The sequence below is a fragment of the Mobula birostris genome, chromosome 3, assembly GCF_030028105.1.
Source record: "Mobula birostris isolate sMobBir1 chromosome 3, sMobBir1.hap1, whole genome shotgun sequence".
NCBI lineage: Eukaryota > Metazoa > Chordata > Chondrichthyes > Myliobatiformes > Myliobatidae > Mobula > Mobula birostris.
Genome location: NC_092372.1, coordinates 102,524,126 through 102,542,902, shown reverse-complemented (window position 1 = coordinate 102,542,902; position 18,777 = coordinate 102,524,126). Strand labels below are relative to the sequence as shown.

General features: G+C 42.9%; 1 protein-coding gene across 2 annotated transcripts in view; it reads left to right on the top strand.

The window, feature by feature from the left end:
- The window catches only part of mrpl1 (mitochondrial ribosomal protein L1), a 68,598-nt gene that overhangs the window by 8,845 nt on the left and 40,976 nt on the right, over positions 1-18,777 (top strand). For both annotated transcript variants that reach the window (XM_072253149.1, XM_072253148.1), the window contains exons 2-3: positions 9,936-10,041; positions 17,671-17,938. In XM_072253149.1, coding sequence (XP_072109250.1) covers positions 9,965-10,041; positions 17,671-17,938 — 345 coding nt within the window. In that variant the 5' untranslated portion in view covers positions 9,936-9,964. The remainder of the gene's footprint in view (positions 1-9,935; positions 10,042-17,670; positions 17,939-18,777) is intronic.

Here is an 18,777-nt window from a genome sequence, read left to right as displayed (position 1 = left end):
GAATAAAATATAAAAGGAAAATAAAAGGCGCCACACTTATCAAAGTTCAATCTCTTTGTGCACAAAAACCGTTGGAGCTCAAGGACCTTCTTCTTCACCCTGCGAGCCCTCGGACCACCTCGACCGGCCGCCTGGGACCAACGACGGTGGTCGACCAGACGCTCCACACGAGTCCGTCTCCGTCTCCTCGCCGAACGTCCCGCTCGGGGTCCGACCCCGTTAGCGGACTCACAGCACCTGGTCCATCCTCTGTCTCGCTCTCCCGCCTTCTCCCCCAAAACCCCACGCATACAGTATCTTCAAATACACCAAAACCATAACAACTATCCCAATTGGTTAATAGCACCCTCTTAGCACCCTCTAAACCACAATAAGCTGCTAGCGCAAACTTTCTCAGCGTTAAAGCACAACAAAGCCGCATTCCCCAGATTAACATAACAAAAACGCCATTTTAATTAGCCTCCGCAGTAACATAAAAATCGAAACCCCCTTACACTCTCCCCCCACCAAATAAAGTCATGTCCTCATGACTTCTAAATAACTCGCTACCCAACACACAACACACACATACACAGATACACACAGTGACAGTGCTCCCCAAACAGTGGACCTTACTCCCGTCCCACGGGCGCTAAATAGGCCAACCTATCTGGGAGCTTCTTAACCCTCTGAGACCTCCGTACCCCCTCACCTAAACCCACAAGGCTCAGACACTACTAGGGATACCTCGGGCCTGCTTGCCAACTCCTCTCTCACTCAGGCCACCACTACAGCTCGGAGCCCCCTGTCCCGTGGCCGGGGCCCCGCCTCTCCTCCTTCCTGATCCTGCCGTAACTCAGACTGCCCACAGCTAGCCCTCCCCACTACACCTGACTCAGTGGGAGAAGGGCCAAAAGTCTCTTCCTCAATCACGGGGAAGTTAGCGAAAGACAGCATATACCACATGTGCAGCACATCATCCTTCGAATCCGTATTCTTCCTCATTCCTTCGATCGGTAGCTGCTGTTTGAGTTTCTCCAAACTGAAACATTTAGCTGGGGCTACCCCTTCAGCCTCCTGCAGTCGAGACGTCAGCTTCTTCGGGGACTCCTTCAACTCTCGCCACAGCCTCAGCAGTTCTGACTCAGGGTTCCTGGCCATCTCAATCTGGGACGCAGTTACCCCACCAGCTTCTTCCACCCTGACCTGAAAAGCAGCAGTTAAAGGATGTTCAGCCTCCAGTTGTTTCTTCCTGAGGGCGTCTTCCAGGTCAACTTTCAGTTTTTCCACTTCATTTAAACTCGCGATAGTCATCTTCAGGTTCCTTTCAAGCGTCCGCCTCCCTTTTCCGAGATCTGTCCTCCATTTCTTTACCTCCTCGGGAGTGTAGTCAAACTCCCCTCCCTGGGCTCTCGGTTTTCTGTTGACCTTAGTCAGAACACTTCCTTGATCTTCCCCAACTTGTAAATCTTCCAATCTGTTCTGAATGGACATCTTGAGTTTCTGCTGATCCCTTCGAAGGTGGGTTTCTTCTCGCTGGATTAATTCGTCAGTATATGACCGCAGTGCGGTGCAAATCCCCTCTCTTCCCTGTGTCTCATTCAGATTGACGACCTGGGTTTCCATCCCCCGGTCCACCACCGTCTGTCCCAACACCAGGAAGTTCAACTGGTATGTCGGGTCATTTTCCTCACATTGCACCAAACTCCTCCAGCCAAAAACTCCTCCACATTTGACACTTCGCTTCGGTCGCCCGGGCTCAGCCACTCGTCTCGCCTCATAGTCCCCCCAGGCGAATCCAAGCTCTAGGCAGTCATCCACATACGTCAAAACTCCACACACCTTCACTTCCCCCATGGTTTTCCTCATGCCCCGCGGGAAGGATGCAGGGGGTCCGGATATGCCCTTGGGCATCTTTTCGGATCGGAAGAATCCTAGGGAACTAGTAAAGGCCATCTTCGGCTCAGCAGCCGCACTCCTCAGGATCTGGCAACATCCACTCCTCAGATCCAGCACATTAAACCATGTCGCATCATCCACACACACGCTGCCTTCATCTTCCGCGCCGCCAGGTTCCAGTTGCCGCGACCTCTCTCTCACTGAGGTGTCTTCAGCGGTCAACTCCCCTCCCTCGTGGTAGTTCGGAGCATCTACTAAGAGGGTCTCACCCTCAGCTACTTTCCCCAAGCCGTACCACCGCTGGGTCTCGTTTAAATTCGGTACCGACTCAAGGCTGCTACACACGTCCTCAGAAGCAACTCGACACGCTGGGTGCCCAGAAAATGCCTCCATGAACTCCAGGGTCATTAACCAATCATCGTCTTCTGGATAATTACCGGCACTAGTACCCAAAGTCTCGGGTGCCCTTGCGGTTGTCAAGGATAAATGCTTCAGACACCGGTTGTAAAACGAACTGTACAACAACTTGATCTGTGCGCCGGGGTCAAGGATAGGTTTAGCATCGCTTCCCTCTATCCATAACGACACCCTGGGGCGTGGCCCCTCCAAGCCTTCAGGAATAGGGTCTTTTCCTTGCGGAAGTTCAGTGGTACATTGCTAGGAACGTGCTTCCCCAGAGACCGCAGGCCGTACCCCCACTGGGCCTCCACTAAGTTTCCCGACACCTCTCTGATCAGCTGAACAACTGATCCCCTGAAATGATCCCCCTGGCACTACAAGCAATTTAGCCGCCCTCCTCGCCAGAGAAGACACACTGAAAACTTTCCCCCCTCTTTCAAATAACTGACAGCTGTCACTCTGGTGTAAGTGAACCTGACAGCTCTCACACCGTCACCAGCCCGCCTCCTCAAACTTTCAACCAATCCCTGTCGCTCTCCCTCAACCAAGCACTGCCACTCATCTAACAACTGAGAGATCCGCTCCGCCCACGTCTCCGCCCCTCCTGGGGTGGACACTATCCGCAGTGCCAGGCGGAGCCTGCCAGAGCTAGAACATTTATTCGCAGACTCTACCTCCAAATCAGACCACTCTTTCCTCTCTCTCCCAACTGCATGGACAGCCCCGAGTGCCACCTCTAACTCGTCAATGCTAGTCTGAACTCGAACAAAGACCGCACCCACAACGCATACAGCAATCAACAGCAAATAACCCACAGAGACACACATTACAGATTTAAACAGGGCACCCACACAGCATACCAACAGACTCAAGCATCCCGGACGAGCCCCCACAATGTAGCCCCCTGGCCACCCTCAGGGTCGCTGGGCTCGCTGTCGTCTAGGGAAACAGCCTCGGCCCCGCCAAACTGGGTAATTCGTTTGTGTGGATGCTGTGTGAGGTACCCCACCCCGCCCAAATAGCAGACATTACACCAGATGCAATTAAATGATTTACAGTTTATAGATATTACTGGAACTATATAATTAAAAGAGAATAAAATATAAAAGGAAAATAAAAGGCGCCACACTTATCAAAGTTCAATCTCTTTGTGCACAAAAACCGTTGGAGCTCAAGGACCTTCTTCTTCACCCTGCGAACCCTCGGACCACCTCGACCGGCCGCCTGGGACCAACAACGGTGGTCGACCAGACGCTCCACACGAGTCCGTCTCCGTCTCCTCGCCGAACGTCCCGCTCGGAGTCCGACCCCGTTAGCGGACTCACAGCACCTGGTCCATTCTCTGTCTCGCTCTCCCACCTTCTCCCCCAAAACCCCGCGCATACAGTATCTTCAAATACACCAAAACCATAACAACTATCCCAATTGGTTAATAGCACCCTCTTAGCACCCTCTAAACCACAATAAGCTGCTAGCGCAAACTTTCTCAGCGTTAAAGCACAACAAAGCCGCATTCCCCAGATTAACATAACAAAAACGCCATTTTAATTAGCCTCCGCAGTAACATAAAAATCGAAACCCCCTTACATAAGAAACCATAAAAGCCATAGAAAAACTACAGCACAGAAACAGGCCTTTTGGCCCTTCTTCGCTGCGCCGAACTATTTTCTACCTAGTCCCACTGACCTGCACACGGATCATATCCCTCCATACACCTCCCATCCATGTATCTGACCAATTTATTCTTAAATGTTAAAAAAAGAACCCGCATTTACCACCTCGTTTGGCAGCTCATTCCATACTCCCACCACTCTCTGTGTGAAGAAGCCCCCCCCCTAATGTTCCCTTTAAACTTTTCTCCCTCACCCTTAACCTATGTCCTCTGGTTTTTTTCTCCCCTTGCCACACTGGAAAAAGCCTGCTTGCATTCACTCTATCTATACCCATCATAATTTTATATACCTCTGTCAAATCTCCCCTCATTCTTCTACGCTCGAGGGAATAAAGTCCTAACCTATTCAACCTTTCTCTGTAACTGAGTTTCTCAAGTCCCGGCAACATCCTTGTAAACCTTCTCTGCACTCTTTCAACCTCATTAATATCCTTCCTGTAATTTGGTGACCAGAACTGAACATAATACTCCAGATTCGGCCTCACCAATGCCTTATACAACCTCATCATAACATTCCAGCTCTTATACTCAATACTTCGATTAATAAAGGCCAATGTACCAAAAGCTCTCTTTATGACCCTATCTACCTGTGATGCCACTCTTAGGGAATTTTGTACCTGTATTCCCAGATCCCTCTGTTCTACTGCACTCCTCAGTGCCTTACCATTTACCCTGTATGTTCTACCTTGGTTTGTCCTTCCAAAGTGCAATACCTCACAGTTGTCTGTATTAAACTCCATCTGCTATTTTTCAGCCCATTTTTCCAGCTGGTCCAAGTCCCTCTGCAGGCTCTGAAAACCTTCCTGACTGTCCACTGCACCTCCATTCTTTGTATCATCAGCAAATTTGCTTATCCAATTTACCACATTATCATCCAGATCATTGATATAGATGACAAATAACAATGGACCCAGCACTGATCCCTGTGGCACACCACGAGCCACAGGCCTCCACTCAGAGAAGCAATTCTCTACTACCACTCTTTGGCTTCTTCCATTGAGCCAATGTCTAATCCAATTTACCACCTCTCCATGTATACCTAGCAACTGAATTTTCCTAACTAACCTCCCATGCGGGACCTTGTCAAAGGCCTTACTGAAGTCCATGTAGACAACATCCACTGACTTCCCTTCATCCACTTTCCTGGTAACCTCCTCGAAAAACTCCAATAGATTGGTCAAACATGACCTACCACGCACAAAGCCATGTTGACTCTCCCTAATAAGTCCCTGTCTATCCAAATGCTTGTAGATTCTGCCTCTTAGTACTCCCTCCAATAACTTACCCACTACCAACGTCAAACTTACCGGCTTATAATTTCCCGGATTACTTTTCGATCCTTTTTTAAACAACGGATCAACATGAACCACTCTCCAATCCTCCGACACCGACATTTTAGCTATATCTGCCAGGGCCCCTGCAGTTTCAACACTAGTCTCCTTCAAGGTCTGAGGGAATACCCTGTCAGGTCCTGGGGATTTATCCACTTTAATTTGCCTCAAGATAGCAAGCACCTCCTCCTTTTCAATCTGTACAGTTTCCATGATCTCACTACTTGTTTCCCTTAATTCCATAGGCTTCATGCCAGTTTCCTTAGTAAGTACAGATGCCAAAAACCCATTTAAGATCTCCCCCATTTCTTTTGGTTCTGCACACAGCTGACCACTCTGATCTTCAAGAGGACCAATTTTATCCCTTACAATCCTTTTACTCTTAATATACCTGTAAAAGCTCTTTGGATTATCCTTCACTTTGATTGCTAAGGCAACCTCATGTCTTCATTTAGCCCTCCTGATTTCTTTCTTAAGTATTTTCTTGCACTTTTTATACTCCTCAAGCACCTTATTTACTCCCTGTTTCCTTATACATGTCATACAACTCTCTCTTCTTCTTTATCAGAGTTGCAATATCCCTTGAGAACCAAGGTTCCTTATTCCTATTCACTTTGCCTTTAATCCTGACAGGAACATACAAGCTCTGCACTCTCAAAATTTCTCCTTTGAAGGCTTCCCACTTACTGATCACATCCTTGCCAGAGAATAACCTGTCCCAATCCACGCTTTTTAGATCCTTTCTCATTTCTTCAAATTTGGCCTTCTTCCAGTTCAGAACCTCAGCCCTAGGACCAGATCTATTCTTGTCCATGATCAAGTTGAAACTAATGGTGTTATGATCACTGGAACCAAAGTGCTCCCCTACACACTCTTCCGTCACTTGTCCTAACTAGTTTCCTAACAGGAGATCCAATATTGCAGCCCCTCTAGTTGGTACCTCTATATATTGATTTAGAAAACTTTCCTGAACACATTTTACAAACTCTAAACCATCTAGACCCCTAACAGTTTGCAAGTCCCAATCAATATATGGAAAATTAAAATCCCCTACCACCACAACTTTGTTTCCTGCAGTTGCCTGCTATCTCTCTGCAGATTTGCTCCTCCGGTTCTCGCTATTGGATGGTCTATAATACAAACCCACTAATGTGGCCATACCTTTCCTGTTTCTCAACTCCACCCATAAGGACTCAGTAGACAATCTGTCCTGCCTGAGCACTGCTGTAACATTTTCCCTGACAAGCAATGCTACTCCCCCACCTTTCATTCCTCTGCCTCTATCACATCTGAAACATTGGAACCCTGGAATATTAAGCTGTTAGTCCTGCCACTCCTGTAGCCAAGTTTCACTAATTGCTATAATGTCATAATTCCATGTGTCAATCCAGGCCCTCAACTCGGCTGCTTTCACCGCAACACTCCAAGCATTGAAATAGATACATCTCAGAAGATTTTTACCACCACTCACAACCTTTCTATTTGTGGCTTTGCTTGAACTTTTAACATCATTTATTTTCACCCCAGCCACACTGTCAGCTCTGGCACTCTGGTTCCCATCCCCCTGCAAATCTAGTTTAAGGCCTCCCCAACAGCACTAACAAACCTCCCTGAAAGGATATTGGTCCCCTTGTAGTTCAAGTGTAACCCGTCTCTCTTGTACAGGTCCCACCTGCCCCCTACACCAGTTCCTTTGCCACTTGTTCATCCTCTAGAGCATCCTATTCTTACCCTCACTGGCACGTAGCACAGGTAGCAATCCTGCGATTACCACCCTCGAGGTCCTGCTTTTCAACTTCCTACCAAGCTCTCTATACTCACTCTCCAGGACCTCCTCACTCTTCCTTTCTATGTCATTGGTACTGAAGTTTAGAGAAAATAAGAAGTCAGACATTTAATCCTTTAAATTTGAGCAAATCTGGCGGCCTTTTATTGAATATTTTCATTTGATTTGATACTCTTCCAATTTTTTTCCGAGAGTTTTAGATTTAATCAGAAAGTCTTCCCTTTTTTTTTGGTCGTATCCTCAGAATGGACTGCTTAGTCCCTTTTTTTTTCCTTGTATACTGTAGTGGTTTTTTTTTTCCTCCTTCATTTTAAAAATTTAAAGTTTTCTTCTCTGTCTCCATGAATTGATACGAGGAAAATTAGCTGTCTTTTTTTTTATTATGTACTACATATTAGCTTAATACTATGTATGATTTTGATAATATCTATTTCACTTTGTGTGTATTGTTATTGATATATTTGAGATAATTCTCCTCTTGTTTATATATACATATTCTTTTTCAATCAATAAAAAGATTAATAAAGAAAGAAAAGCCTTAAAGCATATACCATTTGGCTGAAGGAAGTGCTTCTATCCCACTGTTTTAAGACTATTTGAATGATTCTCTATATGATAAGAATGAATCTTGACATTACAATGTATCTCCCTATGAACTTGCATTTTATTGTCTGCCTGCAGTGTGCTTTCTCTGTAACTGTAATCCTTTATTTGTCACTCTATTGTTTTACCCTTTACAATCTCAGTGCACTGTTGTAATTAATTTGTTTGTATGAACGGTATTCAAGACAAGTTTTTCCAATTGTGAGTGTCTGGATGTGCAGACTGTTATTGGACAATAGCAACCCAGTATATTTAAAGGGCAAACAACAGGAATTCTGCAGGTAACTTGGCAGAAAAACTAAATCTTCTTGAAATATTGGAAAATTTAACAATGTTACAAGCTAGGCTTCAGCTGGAACACAATATGCAGTTCCTGACATATGGGTGTGATATGGTGCATGAATAGAGATTCACATTCTGGTAAGATGGCAGCGGGCTTGGTCACAGTAGCTTCTATGGGGGTCAGCCAAAGGTGTTGTTGTCTTTTTTTTAAACAAACTTTTTACGATTGCAAGACCCTGCTGGACATAAGAAATGGAAAGAGCTGGACTTGGTGTGGATTGTGTTGCTGCCTAAGTCAGAGAGGCGTTGGAGGAGACGGTGTGCAGTCTAGTCGCTTTTCTTGTGATTGCTAGACCCTGTTGGACATTGTTAATGTGGAGTGGTCCAAGTCCAATTCACTGATTTATTGGCGGACTACGGGGGAGCTGCGTGGCCTTGGTTGCATCAAGCTGTGGTGTCACCATATGCAGCTGCCCAGCAGAGAGGCATTGGAGTTGTTGCACTCCTTTGGAGTGCCGGAGGCAGTGTGCAAGGTGTCCAAGCTGGAGTCGGTGCTGTCCCCTAGTATTCGCTCTGCAGAAGACGAGCCATGTTGTGCTTGACTGCAGACTGCTGCAACATTCATGGACTCGGGGACTTGGACTATATATTTTCTGTGTGATTGTATTTTACTGCTATCTTGTATATGCTCTATGTGGCTTGGGCCATGTACGTCTGTTGGTATTGTGTTTTTTCACCTTAACCCCAGACTAATGTCATTTCATTTGGCTTTATTCATGGGTATTCGTATATGTTTGAATATCATTAAACTTGAACTTAATCAGGCCTGACAGTTTCTGAGATTTAAGAAAATGAATGTCATCTGCACCGTATTTCACTTGCACTGTAATTCAATTTGCATTAAGTCCCTCCTGCCTTGATCCCCAACATGGACACTATTTCAGTTGTTTGCTCTTCCTCTCCATTTCCTCCTTCCATATTTGCTTAGAGCCTTGTGTAAAGTCAACAATCTATGTCTGTTTACAAATACTTATTGATGTGAGTATTTTGAGTATTTTCTATTTTTATTTCAGATTTTCAGTTTCACCTTTTGGGAGCAAGTGGAAGTGTTTGAAGTTTAAAAAGGATTTGATAGTAATTGGGTAAAACTGGATGAAAACCGTATTTCATTTATTTTTGGTACCTTAAATGGGGTGTATGTTTTATCCGACTGCCTGGTGTATCTAACAATATCACTATATCCTCAGTTTTGTCCTCTAACAAAATGGCAGTATTAGAACCTTGTATGTGCATCTGCTGCTGGTGTACTAAGTGCTGGGAAGTGGGTCATTGCTATTGAGAACTCGCTCATGGTAGCCCTGCAAACTACAGTAGAGAAAGAAAATGCCATTTGGAAGGAGTGGAAAATGGAAGAGGGAGATAAAAATCAACAGGCAAGTAAGCAAGTTAGGATGGGAGGAGAGGAGTTAAATAGTGCAGAGTTGGGTATTGTAGTCCATTTCTCTTCCCTCTGCCCACACTCCACCCCTTCCCCTTCCCCTTCCCTACCCCATGCAGTAGTCTGATTAGGTCCCATACTACAGTGAATGACTGACTTAGCTGTCACTGGTGCGAGAGTTTGCAGCATTTTGTTGAGACGCCGTTGTCTATTTGATAAAAGACTGAATAAAGTAATCGTTGGAGAGTCAGTATAAATAAAAATGATAGCCTAACAAGGACCTTTATAATTCAATAATTTTCCCCTTTTGTTTTGCTTGTGTTAAACCTTGTGTTTTATTGTGAGTCAGTTAAAGTGTGTGATCTTTCGATCTTTCTTTTTAGATAAGTCAGAATCATCAGCATCAGTGTGCAAAATAAAGCAGAAATGACAGCAGTGGCAGGATGAATTACAGCCATAATGTATCACATAGTTGCAAGCACATTTCAGTGTTTAATATCTAACTAGTAATAAAGATGATTATAGTTGTTTTTCTTTATTTTTCAGTGCTCACTGGATGCCATATATCTACATTAATGAGGGATCAGAGCTGGAGTGGAATATGCCCTTTACTGAAGAAAGATTTTCCAATCAGGCATTTTGCTGCACTGAAGTATGATATTTTTCAGTTATTTAAACATTATGTATGTGTGTGTACGTGTGTGTGTGTTTTTTATATATATATATATATATATACACACACACACACACACATACACACACGCAAAAGTTTGGGCACCCTGCATGATCAGTACTTAGTAACACCCCCTTTGGCAAGTATCACAGCTTGTAAACGCTTTCTATAGCCAGCTAAGAGTCTTTCAATTCTTGTTTGGGGGATTTTTGCCCATTCTTCCTTGCAAAAAGCTTCTAGTTCTGTGAGATTCTTGGGCCGTCTTGCGTGCACTGCTCTTTTGAGGTCTATCCACAGATTTTGAATGATGTTTAGGTTGGGGGACTGTGAGGGCCATGGCCATTTTGGATTTTGAGGTGTGTTTAGGATCATCATCCTATTGTAGAAGCCATTCTCTGTTCATCTTCAGCTTTTTTTTTTACTGACGGTGTGATGTTTGCTTCCAGAATTTGCTGGTATTTAATTGAATTCATCTTCCCTGTACCAATGAAATGTTCCCTGTACCATTGGCTGCAACACAAGCCCAAAACATGATTGATCCACCGCTGTGCTTAACAGTTGGAGAGGTGTTCTTTTCTTGAAATTCTGCACCCTTTTTTCTCCAAACATACCTTCACTCATTGCGACCAAAAAGTTCTATTTTAACTTCATCAGTCCACAGGACTTGTTTCCAAAATGCATCAGGCTTGATTAGATGTTCCTTTGCAAACTTCTGACGCTAAATTTTGTGGTGAGGACGCAGGAAAGGTTTTCTTCTGATGACTCTTCCATGAAGGTCATATTTGTGCAGGTGTCGCTGCAGAGTAGAACAGTGCACCACCACTCCAGAGTCTGCTAAATCTTCCTGAAGGTCTTTTGCAGTCAAATGGGGGTTTGGATTTGCCTTTCTAGCAATCCTACAAGCAGTTTTCTCGGAAAGTTTTTTGGTCTTCCAGACCTCAACTTGACCTCCACTGTTCCTGTTAACTGCCATTTCTTACTAACATTACAAACTGAGGAAACGGCTACCTGAAAACGCTTTGCTATCTTCTTATAGCCTTCTCCTGCTTTGTGGGCATCATTTATTTTAATTTTCCGAGTGCTAGGCAGCTGCTTAGAGGAGCCTGTGGCTGCTGATTGTTGGGACAAGGTCTGAGGAGTCAGGGTGTTTATAAAGCTTTGAAATTTGCATCACCTGGCCTTTCCTAATGATGATTGTGAACAATCCCTAGCCCTAACAAGCTAATTAAGGTCTGAGACCTTGGTAAAAGTTATCTGAGAGCTCAAATCTCTTGGGGTGCCCAAACTTTTGCATGCCACTGTATGTATATACAGTATATGTGTGTGCATATATGTGTGTGTGTGTGTGTGTATATGTACCTGTGTGTATGTATATATTTATGTATATACGTATAAAAATGATTTCTAGAGAGATTTACTAAATTATTAATCTCTGTATGAGGTTTTTATCTAACAATAATGGAACTAGCGAGAGGCGGGGTGGAGCTGTGTCTCTAGCAAAGGAAGTGTAAGGTGCTCCTTCCCAACTAGCCTGCGGGTCACCCTTGGTCAAGGTGTAACACCTGCTTTAGCTCCCTGATCAGGGTCACATGAAGCCATAGGAACTGGTGGTATGAGCAGCTGGTGCATATCACAAGTGCTGGTTATGTGATCAATGACGTCAAGCAGACAATCTCTGAAGAGTGTTGATAGTGGCTGGGGTCACCTGTCTTGTAAAGATGCTGCCCAGAAGAAGGCAATGGCAAACGACTTCTGTAGAATTTGCCAAGAACAATCATGGTCATGGACCATGATCACCTGTGTCATACAACACGACACATAATGATGACGATTGGAACTAAGTTAGTGAAGTAACTTCGACTCTCTCAAGTGCTTCTTGTATAGACTTGATGAAAGGCTCTTGTGTTCTTGTAACTCAATGAGATCGTGTCTAATCTGTAATTTAGCACCAAGCATCTCGCTTTTCCACGTGCCTATAATACCTTATGTTAACATAAGTCTTTCAAGCTCTGATTTAAAATAGGTAATTGATCTACATAGCATGAACAACTGCTATTTTGGGAACAGAATCCAAATTCTTATTCCCTCTGAAAGAAATGTTGGTGTTTGATTATAAACAAGCTCAGTTTTGCCAGGTAGATTGATGTCAATGGTTCCTTTCATTGTATAATTGAAAATTTCTCTCCCTTGAATTGTGGGAACGCTTATGTAAAGGCATTCAGAAACACAATCTCGAACAAGGAAATGGCGGCGTAAGGAAAGGGTCTCTTGACAAAGAGAAGGTAAACTGCCCCAAAATCGAAATTAGACAAATACTTAATATTGTATAACTATATTAATAAAAGGGGCAAGGATGATGTCTAAGAACAAGATTAAAAAGTCCGCTCAGAAGGCTGATAAACACAAAGAGACGCAGCAAGGCGCCGGACCTAGCTCCCCCACGGCAAGCTAGGATGGAGATAATGAGGAGGAATCCATAAATCTGTCTTTGATTCTCAGAGAGATTCGCGAGTTCCGACAAGATAACAACAAACAGCTGGAAGATATTAAAGAAGAAATAGTAAAAACTAATTCGAGGATAGATGAAGCCGAAGTGAGGATTGTAGGAATTGAGGAGAAGCTATAAAACGCAGAGGAAGTGATAGTAGAAATGCTAAAGCTACAAGAGCAGCTCCAGTGGAAGCTAATAGACCAAGAAGGCCGCTCAAGAAGGAAAATGTGAGGATCTACAGAATTCCTGAAGGAACTGAAGGTAAACCTGGACTGATGATTCCCTTTGTGGAGAAGCTGCTTAGAGAGAACCTTGACGTACCGGACGCAAAAGACCTACAGATAGAAAGGGCTCACCGTGCGTTGGCACCACAGCCTCCGGCAGGCGCCCAGCCCAGATTGATTCTAGTCAGATTTCTCATTTACAGAACGAAGGAAGAGGTGCTTAAACGGGCATGGCAAAAGAAAAGTTTCATGTGGAGCAACTGTAAAATCAGTGTAGACCACGATTACGCACCAGGGATCCTTGCCAGACAGAAGAAATATGCGGAAACACGGAGGGTTTTGAAGGAAAACAGCATCAGATTTCAGACCCTGTATCCAGCTCGGCTGAGAGTCTTTTACGACGAAGGGACAAAAACTTACGCTACGGCGGAGGAGGCAATGTCGGACTTGGTGGACCGGGGACTACCTATTAAAGGTATCACCCAACTGGAGTCGCTACTGGAGAGGATTCAGCAGAAGTCGTGGCAGCCAGTGCGGCAAGGACGTTCCACACGAACCAGAGTGTCAAACTACAAGGAAAAGCTGCAAATATTCAGACGCGAATGTACAGAGACTGAAAAGAGTAAATCGGACTTAAAGGTAAAATGAAAGTTGGTAACTGAAAATAAACTAGACGGATTAACTTGAATGATAGCAATATGGTCGAGACCTAAATAGGAGAAAATTCTCTATGATTATTCACACTGCGGAGGGCCCTCTGACACAGGGTGAAGATAGAGGTTATCCCTCTGAACTGAGGCGGGTCAGTGCTCAGGCCTCACTGTTGGAAGTTGGGAAAAATTTTCAAATGTTATACATTCAAAAATGTCTAGGGTGTGGTTATATGTTTTGGTTTACTGTTGAGAAGGGATTGCTTACTGTTTGGTTAGAAAAGGAGAGTTTTTTCTGCTAGAGAAAAATGCAAATTGAATTGGTAAAAATAATTTCCTATAATGTTAATGGGGTTTTGAATCCAATTAAAAGAAATAAGATTATGTCTAAATTGAAAAAAGAGAGGGCACAAATAGCTTTCCTCCAGGAAACATATGAGCCAGAAACACAATCTCTCTGAAATGGTCAGTTGATGCTCAGCTGTTGGTACCCGACCTTTAAATCAGAGGTGGTAGGTTTAAGTTCACACCATTTCAAAAACTTGAGGAGAAAAATCCAAATGATATTTTGGTATTGGATGAGGCATGAAGCTGAAGTCTAGTGTCCATTCAGATACATGTTGTATAAATAAGAGGGGTAGGCGTAATAAGCTGTAGCTTCAGCCTATACCCTTTTGGTCTGTTTTAAAGAATATCTATGTTTTTTTTTGTTGTAATTTTGGCCTATAAAATCATCATTATGAAATCATCGTTGAAAATGATGCTTTTTGTTATGTTTGTACTGACCGAAATAAATTTCTTTTATTCATTCATACATACATGTAAGCAATTCCATAAAACAATTATGAAGAAGAATAAAGAAGGTTTGCTAATATTGTCTGGCTTCCTCAATCACAAAAAACAAATGTTCACGATTTTTTTTAATCTGTTAGGAGTTTGTTGTGTAGATACTGACTGCTCCCTTACCTATATTATTATAGTGGGCATATTCAAATGCAATTCATTGGCCAGGAAGCACATTGAGAAATCCTGGGCTGGGAAAGATATATTTGCTTTGTTGTTTTTAAAACAATTTTGTGTATGTCATTTGGAAAATGTTAAATAACTTTTAAGGAAAGTTAAGTAAAGACCAACAGGTGGCTGAAGACATGGTGCAGGAGGGAAGGCTTCAGATATATCGATAATTGGGCAGTTTTCCAGGGAAGGTGGGACCTGTTCTGGCGGGACGGTTTACATCTGAACTGGAGGGCGACAAATATTATTGCAGGTAGGTTTGCTAGAGAGGCTCCAGTGGATTTAAACTGATATAAGTGGGGTGGGAAACCAGAGAGTAGGAACAGATGTAGGGGAGAAGGAAGAAAAAGGAGATAGTAAAGTTGTTTGCACCGTTCGTGATAAACAGAGAGTAAGAGATGGAAGGTTTCTTAAATGCGTTTATTTTAATGCTAGGAGCAGTGTAAGAAAGGTGGATGAGCTTAGAGCATGGAAATAATGATGTTGTGGCTATTCGTGAAACATGGTTGCAGAAGGGGTGTGATTGGAAAGTAAGTATTCCTGGATTGTTGCTTCAGGTGTGATAGAATCGGAGGGACAAGAGGGGGAGGTGTTGTATTGCTTGTCAGAGAAAATATTACAGCGGTGCTCTGGCAGGATAGATTAGAGGGCTCGTCTAGGGAGGCTATTTGGGTGGAATTGAGGAATGGGAAAGGTGTAGTGACGCTTATAGGGGTGTATTATAGACCACCTAATGGGGACCAAGAACTGGAGGAGCAAATTTGTAAGGAGATAGCAGATATTTGTAGTAAGCACAAGGTTGTGATTGTGGGAGATTTTAATTTTCCACACACAGACTGGGAAGCCCATACTGTAAGAGGGCTGGATGGTTTGGAGTTTGTAAAATGTGTGCAGGATAGTTTTTTTTTTTTTTTTTTTTTGCAGCAATACGTAGAGCTACCAACTAGAGAAGGGACAGTGTTGCATCTCCTGTTAGGGAATGAGATAGGTCAGGTGACAGAGGTATGTGTTGGGGAGCACTTCGGGTCCAGTGATCACAATGCCATTAGTTTCAGTATAATTATGGAGAAAGATAGGTCTGGACCCAGGGTTGAGATTTTTGATTGGAGAAAGGCTAACTTTAAGGAGATGCGAGAAGATTTAGAAGGAGTAGATTGGGACAATTTCTTTTATGGGAAGGATGTAATAGAGAAATGGAGATCATTTGAAGGTGAAATTTTGAGGGTACAGAATCTTCGTTCCTGTTAGATTGAAAGGAAAGGTTAAAAGTTTGAGAGATCCATGGTTTTCAAGGGATATTGGAAACTTGGTTCAGAAAAAGAAATATCTACAATAAACATAGACAGCATGGAGTAACTGAGGTGCTTGAGGAATATAAAGAATGTAAAAAAAATCTTAAGAAAGAAATTAGAAAAGCTAAAAGAAGATACGGGGTTGCTTTGGCAAGTAAGGTGAAAATAAATCCAGCGGGTTTCTACAGTTATATTAATAGAAAAAGGATAGTGAGGGATAAAATTGGTCCCTTAGAGAATCAGAGTGCACAGCTATGTGTGGAACCAAAAGAGATGGGGGAGATTTTGAACAATTTCTTTTCTTCAGTATTCACTAAGGAGAAGGATATTGAATTGTGTAAGGTAAGGGAGATAGGCAGGGAAGTTATGGAAACTATGATGATTAAAGAAAAGGAATATAAAAGTGGATAAGTCTCCAGGTCCTGATAGGATATTCCCTAGGACCTTGAGGGAAGTTAGTGTAGAAATAACATGGGCTCTGACCGAAATATTTCAAATGTCATTAGAAACGAGGATGGTGCCGGAGGATTAGCGTATTGCTTATATTGTTCCATTGTTTAAAAAGGGTTCTAAGAGTAAACCTAGCAATTATCGGCCTGTAAGTTTGACATCTGTGATGGGTAAATTAATGGAAAGTATTCTTAGAGATGGTATATATAATTATCTGGATAGACAGGGTCTGATTAGGAACAGTCAACATGGATTTGTGCGCGGAAGGTCATGTTTGACAAATCTTATTGAATTTTTTGAAGAGGTTGCTAGGAAGGTTGAGGAAGGTAAAGCGGTGGATGTTGTCTATATGGACTTCAGTAAAGCCTTTTACAAGGTTTCACATGGAAGGTTAGTTAGGAAGGTTCAATCGTTAGGTATTGATATTGTAGTAAAATGGATTCAACAGTGGCTGGATGGGAGATGCCAGAGAGTAGTGGTGGATAACTGTGTCAGATTGGAGGACGGTGTGTAGCGGTGTGTCTCAAGGATCTGTACGGGGTCTGTTTTATATATATTAATGATCTGGATGATGGGGTGGTAAATTGGATTGGTAAGTATGCTTAATGAAGTGGGCATTCAAAGCTTGCAGAGAGATTTAGGCCAGTTAGAAGAGTGGGCTGAAAGATGGCAGATGGAGTTTAATGCTGATAAATGTGAGGTGCTACATTTTGGTAGGACTAATCATGGTAGAGCATTGAAGAATGCAGTAGAACAGAGGGATCTAGGAATAATGGTGCATAGTTCCCTGAAGGTGGAATCTTAAGTGGATAGGGTGGTGAAGAAAGCTTTTGGTATGCTGGCCTTTATAAATCAGAGCATTGGGTTTAGGAGTTGGGATGTAATGTTAAAATTGTACAAGGCACTGGTAAAGCCAAATTTGGAGTATTGTGTACAGTTCTGGTCACTGAATTATAGGAAAGATGTCAACAAAATGGAGAGAGTACAGAGAAGATTTACTAGAATGTTCCCTGGGTTTCAGCACCTAAGTTACAGAGAAAGGTTGAACAAGTTGGGTCTTTATTCTTTGGAGCGTAGAAGGTTGAGAGGGGACTTGATGGAGGTATTTAAAATTATGAGGGGGATAGAAGTTGACATGGATGGGCTTTTTCCATTGAGAGTAGGGGAACATTCAAACAAGACATCAGTTGAGAGTTAGGGGGCAGAAGTTTAGGGGTAACATGAGGGGGAACTTTACTCAGAGAGTGGTAGCTGTATGGAATGAGCTTCCAGCAGAAGTGGTTGAGGCAGGTTCGATATTGTCATTTAAAGTTAAATTAGATAGCTATATGGACAAGAAAGGAATGGAGGGTTATGGCTGAGTGCAGGTCGGTGGGACTAGGTGAGATTAAGTGTTCGGCACGGACTAGAAGGGTCGAGGTGGCCTGTTTCTGTGCTGTAATTGTTATATGGTTATGTTTTCACCTTATTTTGTTCTGATATAACAGAGCTACCAAAAAAGTACAGAATGATCAGAAGCAAGAGGACCTAAACACCAACATCAAGAAAAAGGCCAAATCAAACAGGCGCAAAGTATATGGTTTGACAGCCTTGGAACCGATTGATGATGTCTATCAGGTCCAGTATTATCCAAAGACAGTGTTTGACATTGAGACGGCAATTGAGTCTCTGAAGAAGTTTCAGCAGTTAGATTTTACTTATCCAAAGCAGCCTGTTTACATTGATTTGCGTCTTGACATGAAACTGGAAAAGAAGGTAATGTTCATAAGTATCTACTTTACATTTTGATTAAAAATAGCCTATGTTACTGATTTTAAACTCCTATTTCTGAGAGGAATCAGTGAAGTGTTTCTGTGTTTTTTAATATTATTGCACGTAAATAGCTATTTGACCTTTTACTTATTTTGTACAAAGAGGCCTTCCAGTCTATCAGTTTCATGCCAGCTCCCCATTAAGCAATCCTTAGAGCCTCAGGCCCACTCTCTTTCCTTTGTAACCCTTTAATATATCTTATTTTTCTTGCATGACCATCATCTTCCTGTTTGTTGTTTTTGCCATTGATGTGGAATAATTTACAGCAGTATATCTGGGATGTGGGAAGAAACTGAAACACTCAGTGTAAACTTGCACAGTTCTGTGGAGAATGTTCACACCCACACAGCCAGCATATTCAAAGTTCAAAGTAAATTTATTATTAAAGTACATATATGTCACGGTATGCAGCCTTGTGATTCATTTTCTTGTGGGCATACTCAATAAATCCGTAATAGAATAATGACCACAATAGAATCAATGCACCAGCTGCACCATCTTGGGCATTCAACCAATATACAAAGGACAACAAACTGCCAGTACAAAAAGAAAGAAATAATAATAAATAAGCAATAAATATTGAGGGCATGAAATGAGTCCTTGAAACTGAGACCACAGGTTGTGGGAACATTTTAATAATGGGGCAAGTGAGGTTGAGTGAAGTTATCACTCTTGGTTCATGAGCATGATGGTTAATGAATAGTAACTTTCCTGAACCTGGTGGTGTGAGTCTTAAGGCTCCTGTACCTTCCAGGTGGCATCAGCAAGAAGAGAGCATGTCC